Source organism: Trachemys scripta, chromosome 4 (genome assembly GCF_013100865.1).
Source record: "Trachemys scripta elegans isolate TJP31775 chromosome 4, CAS_Tse_1.0, whole genome shotgun sequence".
Classification (NCBI taxonomy): domain Eukaryota; kingdom Metazoa; phylum Chordata; order Testudines; family Emydidae; genus Trachemys; species Trachemys scripta.
This window is the reverse complement of record NC_048301.1, coordinates 16,599,306-16,626,648: the sequence shown is the minus strand read 5'-3', so window position 1 is coordinate 16,626,648 and position 27,343 is coordinate 16,599,306. Positions and strand designations below refer to the sequence as shown.

Genomic DNA, 27,343 nt, shown 5'->3' with positions numbered 1-27,343 from the left:
AAGTTTGCTCACCCCTGAATTAAGCCCTATAAGTTCAACTTTTTACCTCAGTAAAATATGGAACATTAAGAAAAGGAGAAAAAAAATCCCTGAATTTTTAGGGGATAATGAAACAAGCTATAAGAAAGTATAAACGTGAGTGTATGACTAGGGATTGATGATGTAAAATTAAAGGAATAAGCAAGCACAATATTAGGAAAACCTTCCTTTACAATAAAACCTAATGGACAGCATAATAATCTCCCAAGGAAAGTGGTGGAAACCCCAAATTGCTTGGGACATCTGAATCCTAACATAACACCACATGAAAAAAAGATGCAATGGGGAAGAATTTGATATTGGCAGGCTAGATGGCTCCATTTGTTAAACTCCTATGATGTTATGAAATTTTAAATATTTCAACAAACCTTAACATCTATAAATGCTAGGTAGTCTCCAACTGCACCGCTACCCCAATATAACGCGACCTGATATAACACAAATTCGGATATAAGGCAGTAAAGCAGTGCTCCGGGGGGGGGGGGGGGGGGGCTGCGCACTACAGTGGATCAAAGCAAGTTCAATATAACGCGGTTTCACCTATAACGTGGTAAGATTTTTTGGCTCCCGAGGACAGTGTTATATCGAGGTAGAGGTGTATTTAAAGTATTCTGTATGACTGATACATAAAGAATAGGAAAATTTATCAGGTTATGTGAAAATTTCCTTTCTTTGAGTAGTAAGGTCCACAGATCCATTACAATGGGTACAGTATTTCAGCCTGCTTTCAGATTGATGGTGGAACAAGGTCTATCGGTCACTGACAGCAAGGGAATGCCCCACCCAATGAAATTCCCTCCAGTTGGGAATTCCAACTTCCATTCTATTTTCCTAAAATTACATATTACATTAATTATACTTGGAAGAAAAAGCACAATGATTTCTGTTACTGCAGGCCATGGGGATAATTTCCCCTAATGAAATAAACCCAAATCTTTGGATGTCAGATCATCTAGAACAGAGATGGAAATTATTTGTCTTCAGAGTGGGCCAGATATATGGACCTTATTAATCAAAGAACATTTCCTTTCAAGTAAACAAAGATACATTTTCCTATTCGTTATACAAAGGTACACAGCTCCATTACAGCAGTGTGCCTCCAATGTGGGAAAAAAACGGTTACCTACCTTTTCATAACTGCTGTTCTTCAAGATGTGTTGCGCATGTCAATTCCATTCTAGGTGTGCGTGCGCGCCCAAGTGCACAGTTGTCAGAGATTTCTGCCTTAGTGATATCCGTAGGGTCGGCTGTGGCGCCCCCTTGAGTGCCATGTTCATGTGTCAGTATATTAGACACCACCGACCCTACACCCTCAGTTCCTTCATGCCAGCAACTCCGACAGAGGGATAGGAGGGCAGGTAATGGAATGGACATGAGCAACACATCTCGAAGAACAACATTAGGATAGATAGGTAACTATTTTTTCTTCTTTGAATGCTTGCTTGTGAGAGTCACCTAGAATGGAATCAACATGAGCAGTGTCCTTGGAGGCGGGCTCGGAGTTCACAATCTGAAGGCTTGTAGTAGTGCCCTACTGAAGCCAGCAGCGGACCTGCTGAGTAAACGCGTAATGGGACATGAACTTATGGACCGACAACCAGGTGGCCACTCTGCAGATGTCATGGATAGGCACTTGGGCCAGAAAAGCTGACAAAGGGGCCTGTGCCCTGGTCGAGTGGACAGTTACAATTGCCGGGGATTGCACCTTCACCTGATCATAGCAGTAGCAAATACAGGCAGTGATCCACGACAAAATTATTTGTGCAGACCTCGCATCCTGTCTGCCACTGTGACAAACAATTGCGTCAACTTGCAGAATGGCTTAGTCCTTTCAATGTAGAAGGCTAGTGCCCTCCTGACGTCTCCGGAATGCAGCTTGCAAAAAAGACAGGTAAGAAAATGTCCTGGTTTGTCTGAAACTGAGAGACCACTTTAAGCAGGAAAGTCAGGTGTGGTCTCAGCTGAACCTTGTCTTTGTAAAAGACCGAATAGGGTGGTTCTGAGGTGAGTGCCCTAACCTCTGAGACCCGGCAGGCAGATGTTATTGCAACCAGGAATGCAACCTTCCAAGACAGGAGGAGAGAGCAGGAAGCCAGAGGCTCAAAGGGCGGTCCCATGAGTTGCAACAGCACCAGATTCAGGTCCCACAGAGGAATGGGGTCCTTGACGTGCAGGAGAGGCACTCGAGGCCCTTGAGGAACCTGGCCATCATGTCTTGGGCGAAAACTGACCTACTCGCGAGCAGCAGATGGAAGGCCGAGATAGTCGCCAAGTAGACCTTGATAGATGAAAGGGACCGGCCTTGGAGTTTGAGATGCAGAAGGTAGTCCAGGATTAATTCAACCCGAGCAAACCTCGCTGCAATGTCTTTATCCGAGGTCAGCAGACTAACCGCTTCCGTTTGGTCAGGTAGATCGCTCTGGTGGAGGGCTTTCTACTGCCCAACAGAACCTGTTGGAGATCGGCCGAGCACTGCTGCTCTTGCTCATTCAACCATGCAGCAGCCAAGCCGTCAGGTGCAGCACCTGCAGGTTCAGATGCAGAACACTGCTGTGGCTTTGGGACAGCAAGTCTCAAAGTGCTAGCTGTAACGGAGCAGCCACCGAGAGGTCCAGCAGTGTGCTGAACCAGTGCTATGAGGATCACTCTCGCCCTGTCCTGCTTGATCATCAGGAACCTGGAGATTAGCAGACGGAAGGCATACATCAGAGCCCCCGACTACAGAAGCAGAAAGATGTCCGATTGGGTTCCTCTGTCCATATCCTGCATTGAACAGAAAAAGTGGCATTTCCTGTTCTGCCTGGACGCGAACAGGTCCACCTTGGGAGCTCCCCACTTGTGGACGATGTAACTGAGCATCTCCAGATGGAGGGACCACTTGTGACAAGACGACAAGGTCCTGCTGAGGCGATCTGCCAAGGCGTTCTTGGTCCCTGAAAGGTGAGTAGCTACGAGATGGATATCGTGCTGCAGACAGAAGTCCCACAGCCGGAGGGCTTCCTGGCAGAGGGCAGCCAACCTGGCACTGCCCTGCCTGTTGATATAAAAGACAGGCACCGTGTTATCCATCAGGACCTGCACCAACATGCCCTGTAAATGAGGAAGGAAGGCTTGGCAGGATAGGCGAACCACCCAGAGCTATCTGACAACGTGCAGGGACTGATCGTGACTGGACCAAGATTGCCCAATTGGGCTCCCAATCCCGGGTCCAAAGTGTCGGATACAAGAGTCACTGACAAGACTGGGACCGCAAACAGGACTCTTTCCAGCACCGATGCGAGATCTTGCCACTAGACGTGTGACCACAGTACACTGTCCGGAATCTGACCACCCAGTCTATGCTGTGCCAGTTGGGGACATAGACAGATGCCAGCCACACCTGTAGAGGCGGAGTTGTGTGTGCAGGACCATGTAAGTGCAGGCCGCCATGTGTCCCAACAATCTCAGGTACGTACGGTGGTGAGAGGATGGGCTCACATACACAAGATGAGGTCCACCATGGCTTGGAATCAAGTCTCAGGGTGTAAGACCCTAGCCCGAGTGGAGTCAAGGACTGCCCCGATAAATTCTTTGCACTGCTCTGGGGTTAAGATTGATTTTTTCTCGTTTATTACCAGCCCGAGGTCACGAAAGGTGGAACAGACAAGATCGAGATGCATTAGATCTCGAGACCGACGCTTTATCAACCAGTTGGCAAGGTACGGGTAAATTCGGACTCCCCGACGTTGCAGGTAAGTGGCCACTGGCGCTATATACTTTGAACACTCTTGGGGCTGACGAGAGACCAGAAGGAATTACTGTAAACTGGAAATGGCGCTGACCCAACATGAAATGGAGAAAGCACCAGTGCCCCAGGAAAATGGAAATATGGAAGTGTGCGTCTTTTAAATCGAGGGCGGTGTACCAGTCTCCTGGATGCAGGGAGGGAATGATGGAGGCCAGGGAGATCATGCGAAATTTCAACTTCTTGAGATGACGCAGGTACAAGATGGGTCTGAGGCCTCCTTTTGCTTTTGGGATTAGGAAATAATGGGAGTAGAATCCTTTCCCTGACATGTCCTGAGGGACCGCCTTCACTGCCCCCAGACACAGGAGGTTTTCGACCTCCTGGACCAGCAATTACTCATGAGAAGGGTCCCTGAAAAGGGACTGGGAAAAGGGGTGGGAGGGAGGGAGGGCTGGCTACAGACTGAAGGGTATAGCCTGAAGAAATCGTGTCCAAGTGATACAGGACCAGGCCGACTGGAAAGAGTGGAGGTGGTTGAGGAAGGAGAGGGATGGATCCAGTAGATTGACTGGGGCATTGTCCTCGGGGGCACCCTCAAAATGGCTCCTTCTGGCTTCCCTGGTTTCTGGGCGCCTTTAAGGCCATGGAGTCTCGAGTCCGTGAGCTCGAAGTACCCTGCCCCCTCAAATGGGAGATCCTGAATAGTGGCCTTCATCTCTTGGGACAACCAGGAGGACTGCTACCATGAGCTGTGTCTCATGGCCACCCACAGATGCAACCACCCTGGCCGCCGAATCAGTAGTATCCCAGGCCATTTGAAGGACTCCCCTGGCCACCACCGTGCCTTCATCCACCAGAGCAATGAACTCCTGGGCATGATCCTGTGGGAGAACCTCCATAAACTTATTCAACATGTCCCACAGATTAAAATTATATCTGTCCAACAGGGCCTGGTGATTCGACACCCTAAATTGAAGGCTGGCCGTCCAACTTTTCTGCCAAATAAATCGAGTCTTTGGGCATCCTTATTTTTGGGGGTGCAACTAAGTTGGCCCTGTCTGTCCCTTTCATTCACCACAGACACGACCAGTGATGTCCCGAGGGGTGCGTATACAGGTATTTAAACCCTTTCGCAGGGACACAATATTTCTTTTCTGCTTTCTTGGAAGTCGGCAGAATATTAGAGGGGGTTTGCCACAATGACTTGGCAATCTTGAGGACCCCCGGGTGGACAGGCAATGCGACCCGGGCAGGGGTGGTGGCCAAAATAACGTTGAAGAGGTCATCGTCCTCCTCCACGATCTCTTTGATCTGTAAGTTTAACTTCGCAGCCACCCTTTTAAGAAGGGCCTAGTGCTCCTTAATGTTGTCCAGGGGACGACAATGATGACTGCATCGCCTGTGGCGGAGCGTGTTCCCCTTCCTTGTCCAGGGAGAGATCCCTACATGCCAGGGTCCGGTGCGCTGCCCCCACAACGGATTCGGCACCGCATTTCAACTGCAGTATCGTGGCTGGTTTGTCCGAGGCAGCCAGGGAGGGCTGGTGGAAGTATGGGAGCAGCATCACTGGTACTCCCCAAGGGTTCCAAAATGGCCACTGAGAGGGCCACTGCCCTTGCTGTGATGTAGCTGTGGCGGGTGCTGCACCAGTCTCCTACATTGGTGGTGAATCCCCCCTTTGAGGCGAAGGGCTGAACTCTTGGTCCAACTCAGACCACTGTCCTTCCGGCAACCACAGTGGAGCCATTAAAGCCTGAGTCTGCCAGCTGACTCTGGTTGACGACCGGCAAGGGCGAGTAATGACATCTGCTGGAGGAACGGTACTGGGGGGACTGGGACTGGTGCCATGACAATTAACGGTCCCTCCTGGGGGGGACCAATGTCTGGGAGACTGCCTGAAGCCAGGGCCTTGGTGACCTGCGGCCAGAAGCTCACCGGTACCAGCGGTATAGAGACCAGTGCTTTGACTCCTGTGTCCCATGACACAGTAGGCGGGGAGCATGTCAAGAACCTGGGTCTTCTATTTGGAGAGCCAGGATAAAGTGCCGGGGTCCGAGGTTGCAGAGATGGAGATCTGCGGTCCAGTGACTGGGGGTTCTCCACTGTCTTATGAGGCTGCACCATGATCATCTTGTCCATCGGTGCCGAGGTCTTAGCCAAGTCCGCCACCTGGTGCGGCACCTGCGGTGCCGGTCGGCTCACTTGGTCTTTAGCCACTGGGACCGCTTCGGGTACTGATGGCCCTAGAAGAGGCTGGGGACCCCTGCCATTTCCTGGAATCGGATCTTGCTGGGCTGGGGGTCTGACTTCAGCAGTACCCCTGTGAAGCCCCAAAGTGGGTGCATGGCCTGACATAGGTCCTTTGCCCAAAGTTCCCTTGTTTTTCAGTGCCAGGGGGCTCCTTTTCTTTTGCCATTTCTTCAGCACCAGTGAGGGGGAATGGTGCTGGGCGGAGCCTGGTGCAGGCGGTGTGCTCCGCATCAAAGGCAAAGTACTCGGCATAGGGTCCACAGTGGAGGGCGAAGTGCAGCCTCCAGGAGGAGGGCCCTCCATCCGATATCCCGCTCCTTCTGTGTTCGAGGTCAAAAGTTTTTACAGATCCAACACTTATCTTTCCTATGGGATTCCCCAAACACTTCAGGCAGCTGTCATGGGGATCACTGATAGGCATCGACCTGCTGCATGTCGAGCATGACTTTCGGGGACGAAATCCCAGCCGGGACTAAGTACACTAACCTAACTCTACTAAAGGCTAACTAACTACCTACAAACTATGTACAGATAAGAGAAGAAAAGGCTATAAAGAACCACTAATGCTCTTGCGATCTGCAAGACAAGGCACTCCAATCAACCATCACAGGCGATAAGAAGGAACTGAGAGCGTATAGGGCTGGTAGCGCCTAATATACAGACGCATGAGCGCGGCACTCAAGGGGGTGCCCCAGCCAACCCTATGGATACCGCTAAGGCAGAAATCCCAACAACTGTGCATGTGGGTGCGCACACACCTAGAATGGAATCGACATGAACAAGCACTCGAAGAACAAGATCATCCTCTAAATATGGATATCCAGAATTAGTTAAATTATTTATCCTCCATATTCCCCAGGGCTGTAAGGCATGGAGAAGACTTCTGCTGAAAATGGTACTAGCTAAAGACAGGATGACTAATATGTAGAAATATTTGGTTAATTTACATATTGATGGCCATGTGGTCCCCTACCAGAGCTCATTGCAGAGATGAGGACTCCTCTGCGCTGAGATTGTAAGTGCTCCTAAGGTCTGGACTTTGCTGGACAGAAGGAAGAACCTTTACTGAATTTACTTTGGGAATAAATCCTATGATAGTTGTGAGACCAATTTGTCTGAATTAAACATATAATACTGGATATCATTAGAGAAAGCTCCCATCTTCATACAATTGTCAGATTGGAGATAGCCATTATTAAAGTCTAGTGTAACGGATGGGATATAGGAAGACAATTTACTGGGGTGAATTGGGGTAGCATTATAAGGACCATTATGAGGCTCCAAGGTTGTGCTCTATGACCTTGTGGGCTGGAATCAGGGTAATTGTCTCAAGGAAGCATTTAATGTGAGGATTTGTATAAACCTTCCTTTTCTTTTTCTCCAAATTAATCATGAAAATCATTCAGGCTTATTAACATAATAGAACTTTAGGGAATCACCTATTTGAATATAATTATATAACTTGCTTTGTGGTATTCTCTGTTAATTATTTTTTTTTCCTTTTAAGGATTCTCATTGCTTCACTTTTCTTATATTCCAACTCAGAAGAAGCCTCTTAGCCAAAAAAAATGCTGCCAGTTGACTGGTGATGATTATATAAATCAATCACCTTTATCTTTTTTATTTTCGTAAGTTATAGGCCAAGCTTTTCAAACCTGAGTGCCTGAAAGTAAGCTTCTAAATACATATTTAGGTTCCTAAATGTGAGACTGTTTTTCAAAGATGCTGAACAACTGCATCTCACATTGAAGTTAGAGATTTCAGCCCCATTTGTAGATGTGTAATAGCTCCTTGTTACTCAGCCGATCTACCAAAAAGCAGAGGGGCAAATCATTACTAGTTATTTATGGTGTCTGGTCTGCAGTTTAAACCAATAATCACCAATGCAAAAACTGGAGAATCCATGTTTATAAAATACACCAAAATCAATTTTTGAAATGCTGCACTTTCCATTTCAAAAAATGCCTTAAAAAAAAAAAAACCCTAGAAAGTCTGAAACAACATGAAATATATCCATGTTTTATCATCAGAGAGCGCTCAAAGCAAGCCAGCATTTGATTTTTATTTCATATCCTACGGTTACAATGTTCAACTGATGACAGAAAGAAGTATAACAGATTAATTCATTTTTGATTAAAAGAAAAATGTAGACTGCTCTCACTTCTATTTGTGTAAATCTAAAACAATCTCTCATATCCAGAGTGGTTATGACAATGACAATATTTAAGCTTTCAAGAGCATTACCAGTTATAACCCTGTTTTCAGTTACTCATAACTTTCTGTATTTTTAAACCCATTTGTCTGAAGTGTTCTAGGCTTAGTCTCTGTCCATTGATGGTCCATTCCCTCCACGTTTGCTTGAAAGTGGGTCAGGTGTTTGAGTACAAGGACAACAACAAACCACACCATTTGATAAGAATGTATTTACAGCTCCCATGATTTCCCATCCTAATGCAATTCCCAGAACCTGCCCCTTACTAGCTTGTTTCCTCAGATAACTTGTCTCCCAGATCTCTACATAATGGAGCTATCATCCTACCTGGCAACTCATACTAAGTAGGGAATAGCTTTGGGGAAAACTGAACGGAACTTGGTTTTTCTATGTATGATCCTTCTACCTGGTCCAAAGACTTCCTAAGTAGGGGAAACAGCCATAAGCTCACTGAACAGAGAACAACAGAGGGAGAAAAAGTCAGGCAATAGAGACTTAGAATTTCTATAGAAGCCTCCTCCTGTAGCAAATTGGAATTTATCTTACCTTCAAAAGTCTGACGCTTGTGTACCTAAACTAAATGCCATAGAGCAAACATAATTCTAAAGTTACTTCCAATTTATACATACATACATCTTCAGCCTGAGTCCCTTTGATCAAACATGTATGAGGCAGCTGTTATATCCGCTACTATTTAGCAAAGAAGTAAGGGCCTTGTAAATCAACTTCATAATGAAGAAATCACTGATGTGTAGTATGGGTATAGTACTAGTGCAATACACATTACATTAGTCCTAGAACAGAGATAATGGCATACAGGCAGGGCCGGCTCCAGGGTTTTTGCCGCCCCAAGCAGCAGAAAAAAAAAAAAAAAAAAAAAAAAAGCCACGATCAGCTCTACCGCCGCCACTTCAGTCTTTGGCAGCAATTCGGTGGCTGGTCTTTCGCTCCGAGAGTGAGTGAGGGACCCACCACTGAAGAGCCGGACGTGCCGCCCCTCTCCGTGGGCCACCCCAAGCACCTGCTTGCTGGGCTGGTGCCTGGAGCCAGCCCTGCATACAGGCAATCCTTTTCAGATCTCTCGATCAAATGCCACCACTCAGTTCTCAGGGAGCAGCAGCTCTGCCTCAAGAAATGACTTAGAGCAGGGATTGGAAACCTCTGGCATGCGGCTCGCCAGAGTAAGCACCCTGGCAGGCCAGGCCAGTTTACCTGCCGCGTCAGCAGGTTCGGACAATCACAGCATCCACTGGCCGGGATTCGCCGCTCCAGGCCAATGGGGGCGGCGGGAAACCGCGGTCAATACATCCCTCAGTCCACGCCGCTTCCTGCAGCCCCCATTGGCCTTGAGCGGTGAACTGCGGCCAGCGGGGGCCGCGATCGGCCGAACCTGCTGATGCGGCAGGTAAACAAACTGGCCCGGCCCGCCAGGGTGCTTACCCTGGTGAGGCGCGTACCAGAGGTTGCCGACTCCTGACTTAGAGATTAAGGAGAGAGCAAATTCCCTTGTTGCTTGTCACAGCTCCCAAATAAACTACCAGGGAACCAGCACCACTACAACATTTTCTTCCAAGACTAAATGTTTGCTTATATGCTAGCAAAACGTTGTAAAAATATGTGTAACGGCACTATCTTGTGACTTTTCCTATAAGAATATTTTAAAACATTGTTGTGCATTATCTCTATGAATGTGGGATTTGAGTAGAAGAGCTGATTTTAATTCTGGTCATGAATAATCTGAAAAATGTCAATCAAAATGCACGCCTCAGTAAACAGAGTAACAGCTTGAGACCCCACTAAAAAAGAGCAATTCTTTTTAGTCTAGGTTTAGTCAATTTCTGCTGGTAAGTGGGGAAGGCTCTCAACAGCCAATTTAAGAAATTTAGGCATTCCTATGAATGCTTTAATATATCAATGTTCATTTATCATTTGTCTAAAGAACAGTTTTATGTTCTGTACTGAAGAAAGGACATCTCTGAACTAGTGGCAGTCAAGCCCAGGTTATTAAAGTGACAGCCTTTAAAGTGGTTAAGAGTTAAGCAAAATGAATGAACCATTTCAAAGTGTATAAGAAATGTGTCTACGTTTAAACAACTGTTTTAGAAATATTGTTAGGCTATTAAACTCCATTGCTGTTCAAAATGAAATGTCAGAGAGCATTTAATATCACATTGAAAATTCTTCAGAGAGCTTGAAATGGAAAAGTGCTTCCTAAAGCTGCAGCCCATCTAAAACAAAGGCAGTGACAAAAATCCTATTAGAACAAGATATTTCTCCTCATCTTTCTCATTTTTAAATTGTGTGGCTAAATTATCAGTCAGCCCAGCTGGAGGAAGGAGGGGAGATGTGTATAGACCTGAGGCACTGCAAGCAACGTGTCCATCTGCTAGCAGCAGTCAATGAACAGAACATTTTTAAAAAGCCTCCCACCCATGTTCAGTCAGGCCAAAAGACTAGAACAAAAAACAGAAAAAAAATACACACCATCACCTTCCTCCACTCTGACTGCAAAGGCTTGAAAGTACCAGGACTGTGGTATATAAATATACATGTAAAAAAACCCACCGTTGACTCAAAGGGTGAGCTGATTTCAGCTGCAAACCTCTGTCAATGAGAGAACACACTTATTCTTTTCAGACCAACGGTGCTCACAAACTGCAAAAAAATTAGATTATACTTCATAGGCTGCCAATAGAGACAAGAAAAAGTTTTTCCTATCTGTGGGAAAACATTGTAGTTTGGGCATACAGCTCATTGCTTTTCTATCGCGATACACTGTTGAAAGACATTGCACTGACAGCACACAAAATCAGAATCTTCACCATCCACAAAACGAATATAGAAAAGAAATGGAAGTGGGTCAAATTCTCCTGAGCCAAATCAAGAAAACTGTTTGCCCATAAATACTCCATGGGACACAGAATCTTTCCCCACAGCTTGTAGAATCCCAGCAAATTTATTCTAGAGCACCATTTCTCGCATGTGGCCACCAGGGGATTTCCCTGCAGCCATAACAGCTTCCTGGGGAGTTATGGGGGGCGGAGGGAGAGGCGGACGCAGAAAAGTATCAGCCCCTTCCTCTCCCTCCTTGTTGCTCCTGGACGCGCCACTCTGCAGGTCTCCAGAGACAGGTGAAGGAGCAAAGTGAGTTCTCTACCGTGAGGCGGGGGGGCAGGAGGACTTAGTGGGGCTCGGACTTCAGCCTTGGGGTGGTTGGGCGGTGGGAATTAGGAGCCTGGCTGCAGACTAGTGCTCCAGCCTCCAAACCCTGGCTGAGCAGAGGGACCTCCAATCCCTGGCTCTGGCCATGTGGTGCAGACCCCCAATCCCACCAGTGGCCACTGGCCCCAGTGGCTCCAACCCCCAGCCTTAGTCACTGACCCCAGGTGCCAGCCCCAGGTGACGATCCTGAGCTCCAACAGCTGCTGGACCTGGGTGCAGATCCCCGGCGCTGGCCTTGGGCCCGGTGGGTGCTGGCTCTGGATGCCAACCCTTAGCCCTGGCCGTGTGGCAGCAGGAGCAGACCCAAAACGCCAGCCCCAAACCCCAGTGGCGGCCAACCCCCTGCCGCGCACTCCGACCCCCAGCCCTGGCCGCTGACCCCGGGCACTGCTCCTGGATGTCAACCCTGGGTTCCGGCAGGTGCGGACCATGGCGCCAATCCTCAGCCTCAGACGCAAGCCCCGGGTGCAGATTCCCAGCCCTCGTCACACAGCAGCGGGCACCAACCCCAGGCTCCAGCAAATGTTTGCCTTGGATGCCACCTTCCAGTTCCAGTCACACAGGAGCAGGCTCCGGTGGGTGCTGGCCCTGGACACTGACCCCTACCCAACTGTGCGGCAGCAGGCGCAGACCCCAAGCGCTGACCCCCGGCCCTGGCCACACCAGTTTGCTCCGGTACAAAGCACCAGGATGGCTGCTCTGCAGTACCAGGCCTCCTTCAGACTCAGGATCTACCACAGCAGTGTTCCTAGTTGCTGTGGTTCCAACCCCCAGACAAATCTCAGTCCGACAAAGGCCCAGCCAACCACTAAGCTATCATCTGACCTGATTTAGTCCGACCCACTCAGGCTGGGAAGCAATTAATTATGGGACAGGTGTGGCAGGTCTCATCTCCCCTTAAAGGGATCAGTCACTCTGCAGTTTCTGCAGCAGATGCATCACCCCTATCCAGCAAACATTTTGGCCCATGTATTTGACATGGATAGTCAAAGATCTATGGCCCCATCCCACTCCAGAAATCCTTTGCATGTTGCCACAAAAGGGGCCCAACAGAGTATACCTCTGAAGCGTGTAAAATGTGAAGTCCACTGTGTACTCTCCCCATGTCCTCCTCCATGCAGCAGAATCACACTAGTCCTGTATTAGTGGCCTTTGGCCAATACATGCCAATGGGCATGGCAGGATATAACCCAGTGAAAGCATCCTTATATCATTCAGCTAAAGTGCCTCAAGCTCATTCAGTGAAGTGAACGGAGAGTACATTTTCAATGTATCAAGTGAGGAAGTAGGGGCTGCTATGGAATGTGGTACATACAGATGAGGTTTTTCTCTCAGAAATTATGAGTTACTTTGCCTGTAAAGTCATCTGTCACATCTCAAACACATATTAAAGAAATGCTTATCATAGTCATCATGCCATGCAGCACATTACCGTTATCCTGAACAAGTGCTTCTTCACTAGCTATGTCTACTCATAAACCATTAGGATGTGTTAGAAGATCTCTTATAATATGGCCACCCTGAATAATAGTTCACTGCATAAAACAAGTGGATATTTTAAGCACTCTGCATGCAGTACATGACTTCACATTTACAGTCGCTGAGTAGTTTAATGTTAACTGTTCTTTTAAGTACAGTTTCATCCAAGTCCATTTGCTATTAGTAATTTGCCAACACACATGGTGCACATCTAATAATCTAAAGGGAAAATGCTATCAATTTAATGGGAGTTTGGCTAGTCTGAAAAACTTCTTTATGGTTTAAAGTAGAAATGATTTTATCATTATACAAGAAAGTACCATTGCATTCAGCTTGGATATAAAACCTAAATGACAGAGCTGGAACATTTGATTGACTAGAAACAACTTACTAACCACAGTACATTAAAGTGAATTATATGAATAGTGTTAAACATGGATTTTTATTTTCATAACAAAATCAAGCTGGAGACACACAGAAAACTTATATTATAGCAATGTACGTTACCCGTTATTTTTTGAACTCACTCAACAAATCTTTCCCTTCAAAGCTAAAATTATTTCCTTTTAGGAGCTTGTTACAAAATACAGATTACAAACACAAGAGATTATTTTTTGGGGTGAGAAGGGGAAGAGGGATTATGTGCAGTTATCTACTTTCCGGCAGGATATAAACTATGAAGAGAATCAGGCTTATGAATAACCCAGACTAAATTCATCTGATTTGAATGATGATACTGTATAAAATGGCTGTTTTTTTTTTTAAGTGTTAGCCCACCAGGTATACTATTTTGATATAAAGGATCTTCTTGAGACACAAGTTCCAGTTACCTACAAGCTATTTTTTTTTTTTAAAGAGATTCACCGTCAGTGAATTCCTCAAAATGTGATACATATTGTTCTAGTTTAAGTTTTGTATCTTACGGAGACACACATATCTCGTAAGTTAAAAGAGAAGATTTTTTTAAAGGAACCTAAACTTTGGTATTTGTAAGTAAGAACATTCACAAGCAAGTACTTTAGAATCAACTCACCCTTCATTTGCCTCCCAAGAAAGAAGCTAAGATTGGTGTTTCCCCTGAGGCAACTGTTATCTTACTCTAGCCAAATAATGAACTAAGAGAGAGTAAAGAGGTAATAGGAGAGAAGAAAGAGTAAAAGGAAAGAATTGTCAATAGTTCCTTCAATTCAGGGGTCAAAACTGGGCCAGCTCACATTGGCTCAACAAATCAGTATTTTATTTTATTTTTATTTTTTTTGGAAACTGCATCGCAGTCTTCAGATTTTATTTTTTAAGTAAGTATAATCCTTACAGTAGCAAAGAATCTTCAAAATATGAAAAAAGTGTAAACCAATAGAGATGTCTGCTTGAGTCTACATAGAGCCTGAACAATAACTCTGCCAGATGTGAACTGCCCCATTTCAATTAACTATTTCCCTGCTGGGGGGGGGGGGGAATTATGTCCGAATTTAAGGACAGAAGGGAGCACCAGATCATCCAATTTGACCTACTGTATATCACATGCTACCAGATGTATTATGAAGCCAATCTTATTTTGGGATCTCAAGAGAGTAGGTGGGTGAGACGATGTGCAGAATTTAGGGGAATACCAGTGAGAGCTCTCTATATATGCTTAAGATAAACCAGGTGCACCAAGACCCGGTGACGGCAAAACAGTAAGTTTCCAAGTACAAAAGAAGAGAGACAAAAATGCATTCAGAGAACTTCTGCAAAAGTTCCTTATTGTTTAGCCATGAATACAAAAAAAAATCCATTACCTACATTAATATTCATAACAGGAATAAGCAGAACAACTATTGGCTTAAAGAAAGGAGTAAAAATACATTTCAGTAGCCCAGAAGTTACATTAAATATAAAAGTGTACCTAGCTACAATCCTCAAACTTCAGTTTACTGGAACTCAAGTATCTATGCCTAGATTAAAAGTAACTAAAGACATAATTATGCTATTGACCACCTTTCCCATTTCCCCTACTTTCTGACCACTGAAGACTGTATGAAAGCATCAGTGCTCACAGACATAGTTGGAAGTAATTTGTTCTTGAATCTGATATGGATATAGCAAGAGCAGATTGCCTGCAAGGAAACAAGAATAAACCAGCTATTTAGAGAGATTACATAATCTAGTGTAGTGCTGCAAAATCAGATTTAAAGAGACAAGAGTCCTGAATTTCATTATTGTAAATAAGTAAGTACCTATCAAGCCCATCCAACACAAAAGGGATTTCAAGAAGTTCAGCAGATTGAAGAAGTCACTGTCTTTTTATAAAAAGAAAATCTTATTGATGGAGCCTCCTCTCAAGGTAGAATACATTTGATCCAGTTTAATTAACTGGACTGCAATTATATTAATACTTTATTTCTAGCTCTTATTCCTGTTTGGCAGATAATGGCATCATTTAAGTGGCTTCATTTCTTCTAATGTAAAATCCATTAATCGAATGCTGAGATACAATTCTCGCCTCACAGATGTGCAGATTTGGAAAATAAATGTCAGATTTGAACAAAAACCACTTTTGAGGTCCTGAGTACCAATAAGAAAGGATATATCTTACTTGTTGATCTTGTGTAACTGGGTATTAAGTGCATTAGCAAAGTACATTATAAATGAAGCTCTGGTACGCAGATATTGACAAAGGCAATGAATATCATATCTATCATTGGATTAATATTTTAGCAAATTTAAATAGGACTGGAGTTTTATAACTAAAGCCACTTCCTGAGTAAATAAACACAAGTATCTTTTGGCTCATCAAAAACAGCCAGAAGATATGAACCACCATGAACTACTGTTAAAAATAGCAAGAAAACAAGCAGCTAAGGCACGATAATAATAATACATGGAGATATACCTATCTCATAGAACTGGAAGGGACCTTGAAGGTCACTGAGCCCAGTCCCCTGCCTTCACTAGCAGGACCAAGTACTGTCCCTGACAAGTTTTTTTGTTGTTTTGTTTTTTCTCCCCAAATCCCTAAATGGCCCCCACAAGAATTGAACTAACAACTCTAGGTTTAGCAGGCCAATGCTCAAACGACTGAGCTATCCCTCCCCCCCCAACTGAAATCAAGGAAAGTCCTCAAGAGATACCTTCCGAGTTCTTGGGGGATATCACAGCAGGAACTGTGGGAAGTTAACTCTGTCTACTCTACATACAACTGAGTCTAAACTTTTCAGGCCGAGACCTTTGTTTGGAAGCTATATAAAACAAACAAATCAAAAAATATTGCAGGAAAAGCCCAGAACTGCTAAATAGCATGTGTTTGATATTTCACTCCTTTGTTCTTCCATTTGGGGGCTTTGAAGAGCCACCAGTTACCACATACAGGTATTGACAGCAAAGATGAATTTGGCCCAGCATCAGTTTCTGTTTTTAGCAGGCTGCTGTCCTATTGCTGGATTTTTCCCTACATTATGTAGAACATACAGTATTTTCGCCAGAGCAGTCATGCCAGAATTCTCAGACTACACACAGCCTCCGTCATTCTTCCTAGCTGCTCTAGAATACATTAGGTGACAACCTTTAGAATTCCTTGAGTTCCACAACCTGTCTCTGCTTCCCATGGACTCATCTTCTCCCTGGCAGCATTCTTACAGAGCAGAACCAGAAAGAAAAAATTGAGTATTTACACTATTAAAAACAGAAGTACACATCCATTAATGGAGAAACACCAGTGTGTAGGAACAAATCCATCTCCTAGGGGGTACACCTCTACCTCGATATAACGCTGTCCTCGGTTATCTTACCGCGTTATAGGTGAAACCGCATTATATCAAACTTACTTTGATCCACCGGAGTGCGCAGCTTCGCCCCCCCGGAGCACAGCTTTACCGCATTATATCTGAATTCGTGTTATATCGGGTCGCATTATATCAGGGTAGAAGTGTATTTGAAATAATTAAAGAAAAAATTCCTGCTTCTGTAGCAATCTCAATATCAGCTTATTTCACCAGACTATTTGCAACTAGATAAACTTCACAAATGCAAACTTTATGGGATGAGTGCACAACTCAATTACTACACATCTATTTAATATTTCTTCTTCAAATTAACAAACTATAGCACCCAACGACAAGAACACTGTGCTTTTTTTAAAAGTTATGTACCAATGACTTCATATTTTCTAGGCAATGAACATTCACCACACTTTCCTTTAAAAAATGCAAGGTAATGTAAATAATTAGGCCACTCCATTATACGTGTAGATGCAATGATAAAATCATGACTAAGGGCACATGCTGACAGGGAGAGATTTTATAACTTTGCTCCCATAGCTCAGTTTGTCATTATGGACCCTGCAAAACTTAATATACACCAGCCAACCTCCTCCTTATGCAGAAGCAAAAAGAAGGGCCTTACCAACCAGGATAGCTATATGTGGACTACAGACTGTTCTTGTAGTGTCTTAGCAAGCACACTGCTGTGCACACCGAGAAGGAGTTTCTCACAGACATATTGGCAGCTAGGCAGATGCAAACTTGCTACAGAGAATTGAGTCCAAATTCCTTTTTCTTGAATAAAGGAGGATACACGTGATGGAGTGGAGTTAAGGAGACCATGGATAACCTCAGAGCAAAATATTGACTGCTGTAAAACTATCTGAAAGAAAGTTTCAGTTTAGGTAACTATAATTACTTGAAAAAAGAACAGGAGTACTTGTGGCACCTTAGAGACTAACAATTTTATTTGAGCATAAGCTTTCTTGGGCTACAGCCCACTTCTTCGGAAAGCTTATGCTCAAATTTATTAGTCTCTAAGGTGCCACAAGTACTCCTGTTCTTTTTGCGGATACAGACTAACACAGCTGCTACTCTGAAACCTATAATTACTTGGCACAAAACAGGGAGGATCATAGTTACGGCCCTACCAAATTCACGGCTATGAAAAACAAGTCACAGACCGCGAAATCTGGTCTCTCTCCCTCTCCCCCACCCCCGTGAAATCTAGTCTTTTGTGTACTTTTACCCTATACGATACAGATTGCACAGGGAGACTAGCGTTTCTCAAATTGGGGGTCCGGACCCAAAGGGGGGACACAAGGTTATTTTATGGGGGTCGCGGTATTGCCACCCTTACTTCTGCACTGCCTTCAGAGCTGGGCGGCAGGGAAGCGGCAGCTGTTGTCTGGGCGCCCAGCTCTTAAGGCTGCGTCCTGCCAGCAGCAGCGCAGAAGGGAGGGTGTCAAAATACCATACCATGCCACCCTTATTTCTGAGCTGCTGTCTTCAGAGCGGGGTGGCTGGACAGTGGCAGCTGCTGACTGAAGCCAGCAGCACAGAAGTAACGGTGACAATACCATACCATTCCATCCTTACTTCTGTGCAGCTGCTGGCGGCGGCTCTGCCTTCAGAGCTGGGCTCCCGGCCAGGAGCCGTCCCTCTCCAACGGCCCAGCTCTGAAGGCAGCGCTAGCGTCAGCAGCAGTGCAGAAGTAAGGGTAACAGTACCGCAACTCCTCTGCCACAATAACTTTGTTACCCCCCCCCCAACTCCTTTTTGGATCAGGACCCCTACAATTACAACACCGTGAAATTTCAGATTTAAGTAGCTGAAATCATTAAATTTACTATTTTTAAAATCCTATGACCGTGACATTGACCAAAATGGACAGTGAATTTGGTAGGGCCCTACTCATAGTGAAGAGGTTCATCACACAAGTGGCCAAAACACACACAGCTCAGCATTATTCTCAAGCAAACCTTTCATCCAATTCAGGAGCTACATTGTCAAATTCCAGAGAGCAACATCCAGTTCTGCTCAGCACAACACAGCCTCAGAGAGTAACTGAAAAATAGAAGGTACTTTCTAGGTTTTAAGGACTCCCGAAAAAGAGGAGGCTAGTATATTCAAATAATAATATTTTTTTCAATATTTTACTTTTCTAAAGTTAGCGTTACAAATATTGTGAAGTAGCAGCAAAGAGTCCTGTGGCATCTTATAGACTAACAAATGTATTAGAGCATGAGTTTTCGTGGGTGCATCCGACGAAGTGGGTATTCACCCACGAAAGCTCATGCTTGAATACGTTTGTTAGTCTATAAGGTGCCACAGGACTCTTTGCTGCTTTTACAGATCCAGACTAACACGGCTACCCCTCTGATATTGTGAAGTAGATAGTCGTACGTAACAGCCACTTTGTTTAAAACTTAAATATCTGTCCAGAATTAATTTTTAGTTAAGGTTCATTCCTTCATGTAATTAAACTTCACTTATTGATAGAATTTTCAAAGTCTCATGAGGAGATCATGTAATTTTGGGCCAAATTCTGATATTGTTGCTCACATTGAGTAGCACTTTACTCCACTCTTAGCCCCACTAACATGGTGTATGGTACTATTCAACATGAATAAGGGTAACGTAATCTGGCCCTATATCAAATTACTCTACAATTATTTATTTGTGCAGATCAGTGTTATCCTCCTTGTTTGTATGCAGGCACAATTTTGGCAACCAAGATTTCCTTTTCTAGACTTGTATGTGTGAAAGCCTCTACTCAGGAAAAACATCATTTATTTTAAAATATGCTGTAAGAAATTAGGATGATTGGTAAGATATTGATGGACGCCCACCTATATCACCTTTTGAGAGTCTTTAATGTGACAAAAATCAATCAGCTGTCACTTCAAGAACATAAGGCAACACTGTTAATTAGCCAACAAATGGCAATGTATATCTGTGGATAAAAAGTAACAACATCTAAAACTGGAAGATTATTCCATTTCTAAATTAAAACCTCTTTCATTGATTAAAAAATTCAAAAGGGTAATTTTCAGTTATACAAACGACATTAAAATGTATACCATGCAAACATTGTGTTTTTAGGCTTGAATACCTTTTCCCTTATTTATACCCTCTTTGGAAGCTTGAAATTAATTTCTTCTCCCTCACCTCCCCAATTACAGTTTTTTATTGTAGGTATATCTGAATAAGTCTTAATTTAAAACTGTATGAAAATAAAAGCAGTGGAACACTTATGCTTCGAAATAAATGTGCATAAAGCACTTCAAGAACTTTGCAAATTGATAAGATGATAAAAAGGTACAGTACGCTATCTGCTAATAAAAAGTACAGTGGAACTGCCAACCTTGAAAAAGCCCTTTTAAAATACTGTCAAGTGCCATTATCATTTATCCAACAACTATATGATCTCATAAGGCAGATTTATAATAATCCAACAAGAGCACAATGTAAAATCAGCAGTAGGGAGAATTACAGACTTGTCTACTCTACTGAAAATAGTTATGCAAGGGTTTGAGGTCACTTTCAAAACTAAATATTAAACATCAATCATAGAATATCAGGGTTGGAAGGGACCTCAGGAGGTCATCTAGTCCAACCCCCTGCTCAAAGCAGGACCAATCCCCAATTAAATCATCCCAGCCATTGTCAAGCCTGACCTTAAAAACCTCTAAGGAAGGAGATTCCACCAGCTCCCTAGGTAACCCACTCCAGTGCTTCACCACCCTGCTAGTGAAAAAGTTTTTCCTAATATCCAACCTAAACCTCCCCCACTGCAACTTGAGACCATTACTCCTTGTTCTGTCATCTGCTACCACTGAGAACAGTCTAGATCCATCTTCTTTGGAATCACATTTATGTTGAGCTAAAAATCATACAACAACAAGACTAAAGTTTGCAAGTACCATTCTGGAGAGTCTGTGCGCGCGATTCCTTTCCCAAATTGACATGGAATCCTCCTCCTAATGATGGTGTTTTACCGGCACCTATGGGGGGGGGGGGGAAACGGGGACGACAAAAAGTAACAATTATCAGATACAACTAAAGCATTAAAATAGATCTTACAATGCATCTCTTTCATTCAATACTTTTACAATGTATGATGGGTCAAAATTATGGTCTGGTAAGGGTGGTAACATAGGGATTTGAGGGGTGAAAGGCATAGCACATAGAATAAATTGCACTGAGTTTTTCTCCACAATCTCTCGCCTGGGCTATTCCAAGGTTAGCTAGTGTAACAATGTGCCGCCCCTTACTCCAGAAAGAACATTAAGTCATAATCTAGCCCTCAATTGTAAAATCTTTCTCGCAGTAAACCACAGAACAATTGCTCATTTATAGTTTGAGAAACATTAAATACTGAATTTTAATAGCTAAACATCTACATTACAGAACAGAAAATGTGGTCAGTGTGCAAAAGGTTCTGTGTTAAGGCTAGTATTTACACACCTTGTACATTGAAACAGCTGCAATACAAGTCAAGCACACATACTGTAGATTGGGTTACAGAATTGTGTGTCTAAAATGTGGAGTCGATGAAGCAATCAAGTATTAAAAAATGAGATGGAAGGTTAGAAAGTAACAAATCTCAGCAGAGTTGGAGGCCTTGTCTACACTACCGGGGTAAGTCGACCTAAGTTATGCAACTCCAGCTACATGAATAACATAGCTGGAGTCGACGTAGGTTAGGTCAACTTACTGAGGTGTCTACATCGCGCTGCGTCGATGGGAGATGCTCTCCCATTGACTTACCTTACTCTTCTCATTCCGGTAGAGTACCAGAGTCGACAGGAGAGCAATCTGCGGTTGATTTAGCGCAGGGGTAGGCAACCTATGGCACGCGTGGCAAAGGCGGCACACAAGCTGATTTTCAATGGCACTCAAACTGCCTGGGTCCTGGCCACCAGTCTGGGTGGGGGGGCCTCTGCATTTTAATTTAATTTTAAATGAAGCTTCTTAAATATTTTTAAAACCTTATTTACTTAACATACAATAGTTTAGTTATATATTATAGACTTATAGAAAGAGACCTTCTACAAATGTTAAAATTATTACTGGCATGCGAAACCTTAAATTAGAGTGAATAAATGAAGACTCGGCACACCACTTCTGAAAGGCTGCCGACCCCTGATTTAGCGGGTCTTCACTAGACCCGCTAAATCGACCCCCAGTGCTTCAATCGCAGCAGTGTCAATCCCAGCTAAGTGTAGACATGCCCTCAGATTCACTCTTACCTTGCTAAACTAGCATACCCTAAGGGACAGTTGCTTCACTGAGTGACTTTAGTGTGAGCAGGCTACTTGAAATCAACAAGAATATTCACAAAAGTAAGGGTTGCACAACTGGCCCCTAAACTATTAGTGATGAACAATTGGATTGTTTCACAAAAGATGATTTTTTCAAAAATAACCATAAGGTTAATGTGACAAGTTGGACCTCTTGGGAAACCACCTGATGTGCCGAGATACCACTGAGTCTACCTGTTCCGCCAGCATGGGCTCCCTTTAACCTGTCTTGCTGAGCCAGGCTCTTAAAGCCTCCTCTAACACACACACACACACACCCCAGCAGGGCCACACCCAGCTACAGATCAGCTCTGGGAAGACTCAGTTTAAGGGACTTGCTCCAGCACTCCCATGTCCACCTCCCTTGGAGTGCAGAACCAACAATATATTATGAAATTTGCCCCCTCCCTCAATGTGGAGAGAGGTGTGCACACTTCTTGCCCCCCCCGCCCCCCCGCAGTTAAAATTACAGAAACTGGGTTTAATAATAAACAAACCAAATTTTATTAACTATAAAAAGACAGATTTTAAGTAGTAAAAGGGGTAACAAACAGAATAAAGCAGATTACTAAACAAATGAAATCAAGCACGCAAAGTACGCTAGTTTCACTAAAGAAATTGGTTACAAACAGTATTTCTCACCCTAGATATTGTTGCAAGCAGTTTGCAAAATTTCTGTGGTTCAGAGTTCCAGTTATATTCCTTTTCAGACCTAACTCCTGTCTCAGTCTGGACTCTCCTCTAGCCTTCCCTTTTGCAGTTTTTCTTCTTGGGCAGACAGGCCATGGAGAGGAGGAGTCTTGTTTGCTTTCCTCTCCACCCTTAAATAGGATTTACATAAGGCAGGAATTCTTTGTTTCACAAAACTTGGCCACCCTTCCCTTACAGTGGAAAGTTACAAGAAGTCACAGACAATGTTTTAGTATCATCAGGTGACAAGACTACCTGTCTCTGTAGGATCACAGCGTCCATAAGTCAGTGGCAGTATGGAGCATCCACAGGAAGGCCAAGCTTTTCACAGACCATTGTCCTCATTGATGGGCCATGAGCCCTGTCTGGCTTTTCCATTGTTGTACCCGAAGTGTTCGCAGTGGGAGCCACCCAAAGCAGCATAGTTGAAATACAGATACATAGTCAATATTCCTAACTTCAGATACAGAAATGATGCAGGCATACAGATTGGATAATCGCATTCAAGAAATCATAACCTTTCTAATTATCTCTCACGTGAGCCATCTTGCATAAGATATATCTGAGTTATGTCATATTCATATCATAAGCATATTTTCAGAAAGAATATGGACTGACACATCACAGTTACCTCAAGAAAAAAACTTGGAAAATATCAACTTTAACAGCAAATCAGACCAAAATGCTAAAACCTGTAGTACTGAATATGTATGCTGTTAAGTAGTTAATTATCTGAAGAATATTTTGGACTCCAATAGTCCTCTCTTTAGGGTGAGAAAAGGAGACGATATCATGTTCCTATCAAACCCCCCCCCATTCCTCCAAAATTAATGGAACTACATTCTTCCATATGAGTACAGCTGTACAAGACACTCTCTAGAGCCAAACACCTCTCTACAATGAGACTCTAGCTAGTGAGATACTTCCCTCCTTTACATATCATCTGGAAATAATTCCAGGCATTCTCTCCCACACACGGGCTGAGTACGATACCTCCACAATAATGTAAATTCAAGAAGTGAAGAACTGAACTTGGATCCCCGATTGTTCCAGCCACATGGAAATATGCTGCACTGCTACTGACTTGCTGGGATAGTGCCCACTCTTAAATGCTTAAATTAAATTAGTTGGAAAGATGCACAAAAGAGAAGACAAAAAGTTAGACAACACATTCCTATGAAAGCTTTCTGGTCAACACTTTTAAGCTTGATTTTCCATACAAGGGTATACAACCCTTTGAATCTGGTCAGGTTTTCAATACTCTCCACTCACCATGGTGACAAACCAACTTCAACGGCCCCTTCTTTAAGGAGCTCCTTTCAGCCAAATACTTCAAAGGCTCTAGATGTGGAGGCTCCACAGTTTAAATGTTACAGCTCACAATCCTCATTAAGGAACCAAAACACTCACCATGGCCTCTGACTCCCAATGTGTGTGTGTCTAACCTCACTGTTCCCTCCATCTCAGACTGCTGTGGAAGATAATACATCATCTCTCCATTCCCATATATACAAAATGGCCAAATCCTTAAATGCTCTATGACAAACTGATTAGCTATAAAAGACAGGGCTTTCCAAAGCAGAGTGTTCTACAGCAGTGGTTCTCAACCTTTCCAGACCACTGTACCCCTTTCAGGAGTCTGATTTGTCTTGCATACCCCCAAGTTTCATCTCACTTAAAAACTACTTGCTTACAAAATCAGACATAAAAACACAGAAGTGTCACAGCACATTATCACTGAAAAATGGCTTACTTTCTCACTGTTACCATATAATTATAAAATAAATCAATTGGAATATAAATATTGTACTTACATTTCAATGTATAATATATAGAGTAGTATAAACAAGTCATTGTCTGTATGAAATTTTAGTTTGTACTGACTTCACTAGTTCTTTTTATGTAGCCTGTTATAAAACGAGGCAAATATCTAGATGAGTTGATGTACCCTGTGGAAGACTTTTGCGTACCTCTAGGGGTACGCATACCCCTGGTTGAGAACCACTGTTCTAGAGAAGTGCACAAAGATTTAATTTAGTATCAAGAGGTCTAACTACCAACATGCATTTCAAGATTGGCTCATGCTGGTAGTATATATTACTATCATTTTTCTCTTTTAAAGAACAGCAAAAAACTAAGGCCCTTATCCTGCAAACACTTACACTAATGCTTAAATTAAGTAGGTGAGTAGTCCTGTTGAATTCAACTGAACAATTCAGGTGAGTAAAGTTAAGAACATATATAAGTGTTTGAGATACAGCTAGAGCCTAGGAGAGTTGAAAATAAAATAAGGTATTCTTAGACCAAATAATGTGTAATGGAAAATATTCTAATATTAATTATTTGTATTATGATAATATCTAGAGGCCCCAGTCAAGATGTGCTAGGATGTGTATACATACATACATACACACACACACTAAGAAACAGTCCCTCCCCCAAAATCTTACTGTCTAAATATACCAGACAAAAGATCAGAAAAAAAAAAAAAAAGAGTATTATAATCCCCTTGACATTGAAACCCATCTACTAGGAAATGGTCCAGTTTTGCATAAGCCAAACCGGCACAGCAGGTAGATAAGGACTTTCAGTTACTACCAACATCAACTGGGATTCGAACTTGTAATTTAGACATAAAAGATGATCTTCCTATCCACTAACATATGTGAAACACTTAACCTATTAGGACTAACAGCATAGAAACAATTATGCTTCTCACATTTTATGCTTTTTCTACCTTCTCATTCCTTGTTGCTAAGAAAGTTTTCACGAAAATAAAATTAGAGTGGTGCTAAAAAATATGCACCTCTGGCAAAAAAAAAACAACAAAGTGGAACCAATTGAAACAACTCTACAACCAATAGACCACCACTTCCAGGAGAAACAACTACACCATGACCTGCCACATGGCTATCACATGACACCACATCATCATCAATCCATCAAGACTACCCCAAACAAGAACTGAAGGGTCTGTACTTTCCAAGTGACCAAACTTCTGTCCCATCACAGAACCAGGTATCATACTAACATGTAGAAACCTAGAAAAATTCTTCCACCGACTCCACCTCAAAGAATTTTTCACAACAAAGATGACACCACCCACAACTACTATATCCCACCGACAGACATAAGAAAAAAGAATCATCTGACGGGACATGCCTCAGTGGATGAAACCACACATTGGATGATTACATTGATTGTTTCAGGAGGTTAAAAAACAGACGCTGAAATCCTCAATAAAGAATACTTCCACCACAATCTCTCTACCACTGAGAGGACAGCTATACAGTCCCTGAAATCCAAACACCAGATAGTGATCAAACTAGCTGACAAAGGGGGCGCTATTGTAGTCCTTAATTATGATGACTGTCAATGACGCAAACAAACAAGTCTCTGGACACCACCTACAATAAAGAACTCAAAAAGGACCCCAAAACTCATTCTTCTTGATGCCATCAGTTATTAGCTCTCCTTCCCCACTAAGTAGAAGACCTTCACCTTCCTCCATCTTTCTTTTGCTTCTAGTGTATTTAAAAGACAATTTATGTTCCTTGCTAGGACTAACTCATTTTGTCCCGTAGCCTTTCTGATTTTGTCCCTACATGCTTGTGCTATTCTTCTGAACTCCTTAGCAATTTGTTAATGTCTCCATTTTTTGTAGGACTCCTTTTTGATTTTCAGGTAATTAAAAAGCTCTTCATGGAGCCATAGGCGCCAACTTCCCCTCTTTCCCCTGGGTGCTCGATCCCACCTCTGCCCTCGCCCCCGCCCCCACTCCACCCCTTCCATGAGGCCCCGCCCCCATTCCAACCGCCTCCCCGCCCCTATTCCAATTCCTTTCCCAAATCCCCGCCTCCTCCCCTGAGTGCGCCACATTCCCACTCTGCCCCTCCCCCGCCTCCCCGGAGCGTGCGAACGCCACCAAGCGGCCGGGCGGGAAGCGCTGGGAGGTAGGTGGAGGAGCAGGGACATGGCACGCTCAGGGGAGGAGGAGGAGGGGAGCTTGGCTGCCAGTGGGTGCAGAGCAACCACTAATTTTTCCCCATGGGTGCTTCAGCCCCGGAGCACTCACGGAGTCAGCGCCTATGCATGGAGCCATATTGCTCTTACCATTTTTCCTATCTTTCCTTCATATTGGAATAGTTGGCTGTTGTGCGTTAATATTGTCTCCTTGAGAAACTGTCAGATCTCCTGAGCTTCTTTCTCCCTTAAAGTCTCATGGGAGGAAAATCTATCTGCCAGTTCTCTGAATTTATTAAACTCTGCTTTTTTGAAGTCCATTTTCCTTATTCTGTTGCTCTCACGCTTTCCTTTCCTTAGAATCATTAAATCTATGAATCCATGGTCACTGTCACCTCAACTGCCTTCCCACTCTCAGCTTCACAACCAATTCCTCCATGCTGGTCAGAATCAAGTCTAAAATGACCTGGTTCTTCCACTTTCTGAAACAAAAAGCTGTCCCAAGAACTTATTGGCAATTTTGTGTTTTGCCAGATTACTTTTCCAGTCGATTCTGGGTAATTATATTTCCCCAGTTACTACCAGTTATGCAGAAATTTCACCTCTTTCTCTTCCTTTAAAGCTTCCCCATCTTGTGTTACACATCAAGATATACACATTGTATATAAAGGTCACTTCTTTTATATGTGATGATATGCCCAGCTCCTACTGAGCTGAA

General features: G+C 43.6%; 1 protein-coding gene across 2 annotated transcripts in view; it reads right to left on the bottom strand.

Annotated features, from left to right (window-relative positions):
- Nucleotides 1-27,343, bottom strand: part of BRF1 (BRF1 RNA polymerase III transcription initiation factor subunit) — a 230,182-nt gene that overhangs the window by 186,699 nt on the left and 16,140 nt on the right. For both annotated transcript variants that reach the window (XR_004645421.1, XM_034767834.1), the window contains exon 2: nucleotides 20,593-20,673. Coding sequence is in view for 1 of the 2 variants with exons in the window: in XM_034767834.1 (XP_034623725.1) it covers nucleotides 20,593-20,673 (81 nt within the window). In the remaining variant the exon portion in view is untranslated. The remainder of the gene's footprint in view (nucleotides 1-20,592; nucleotides 20,674-27,343) is intronic.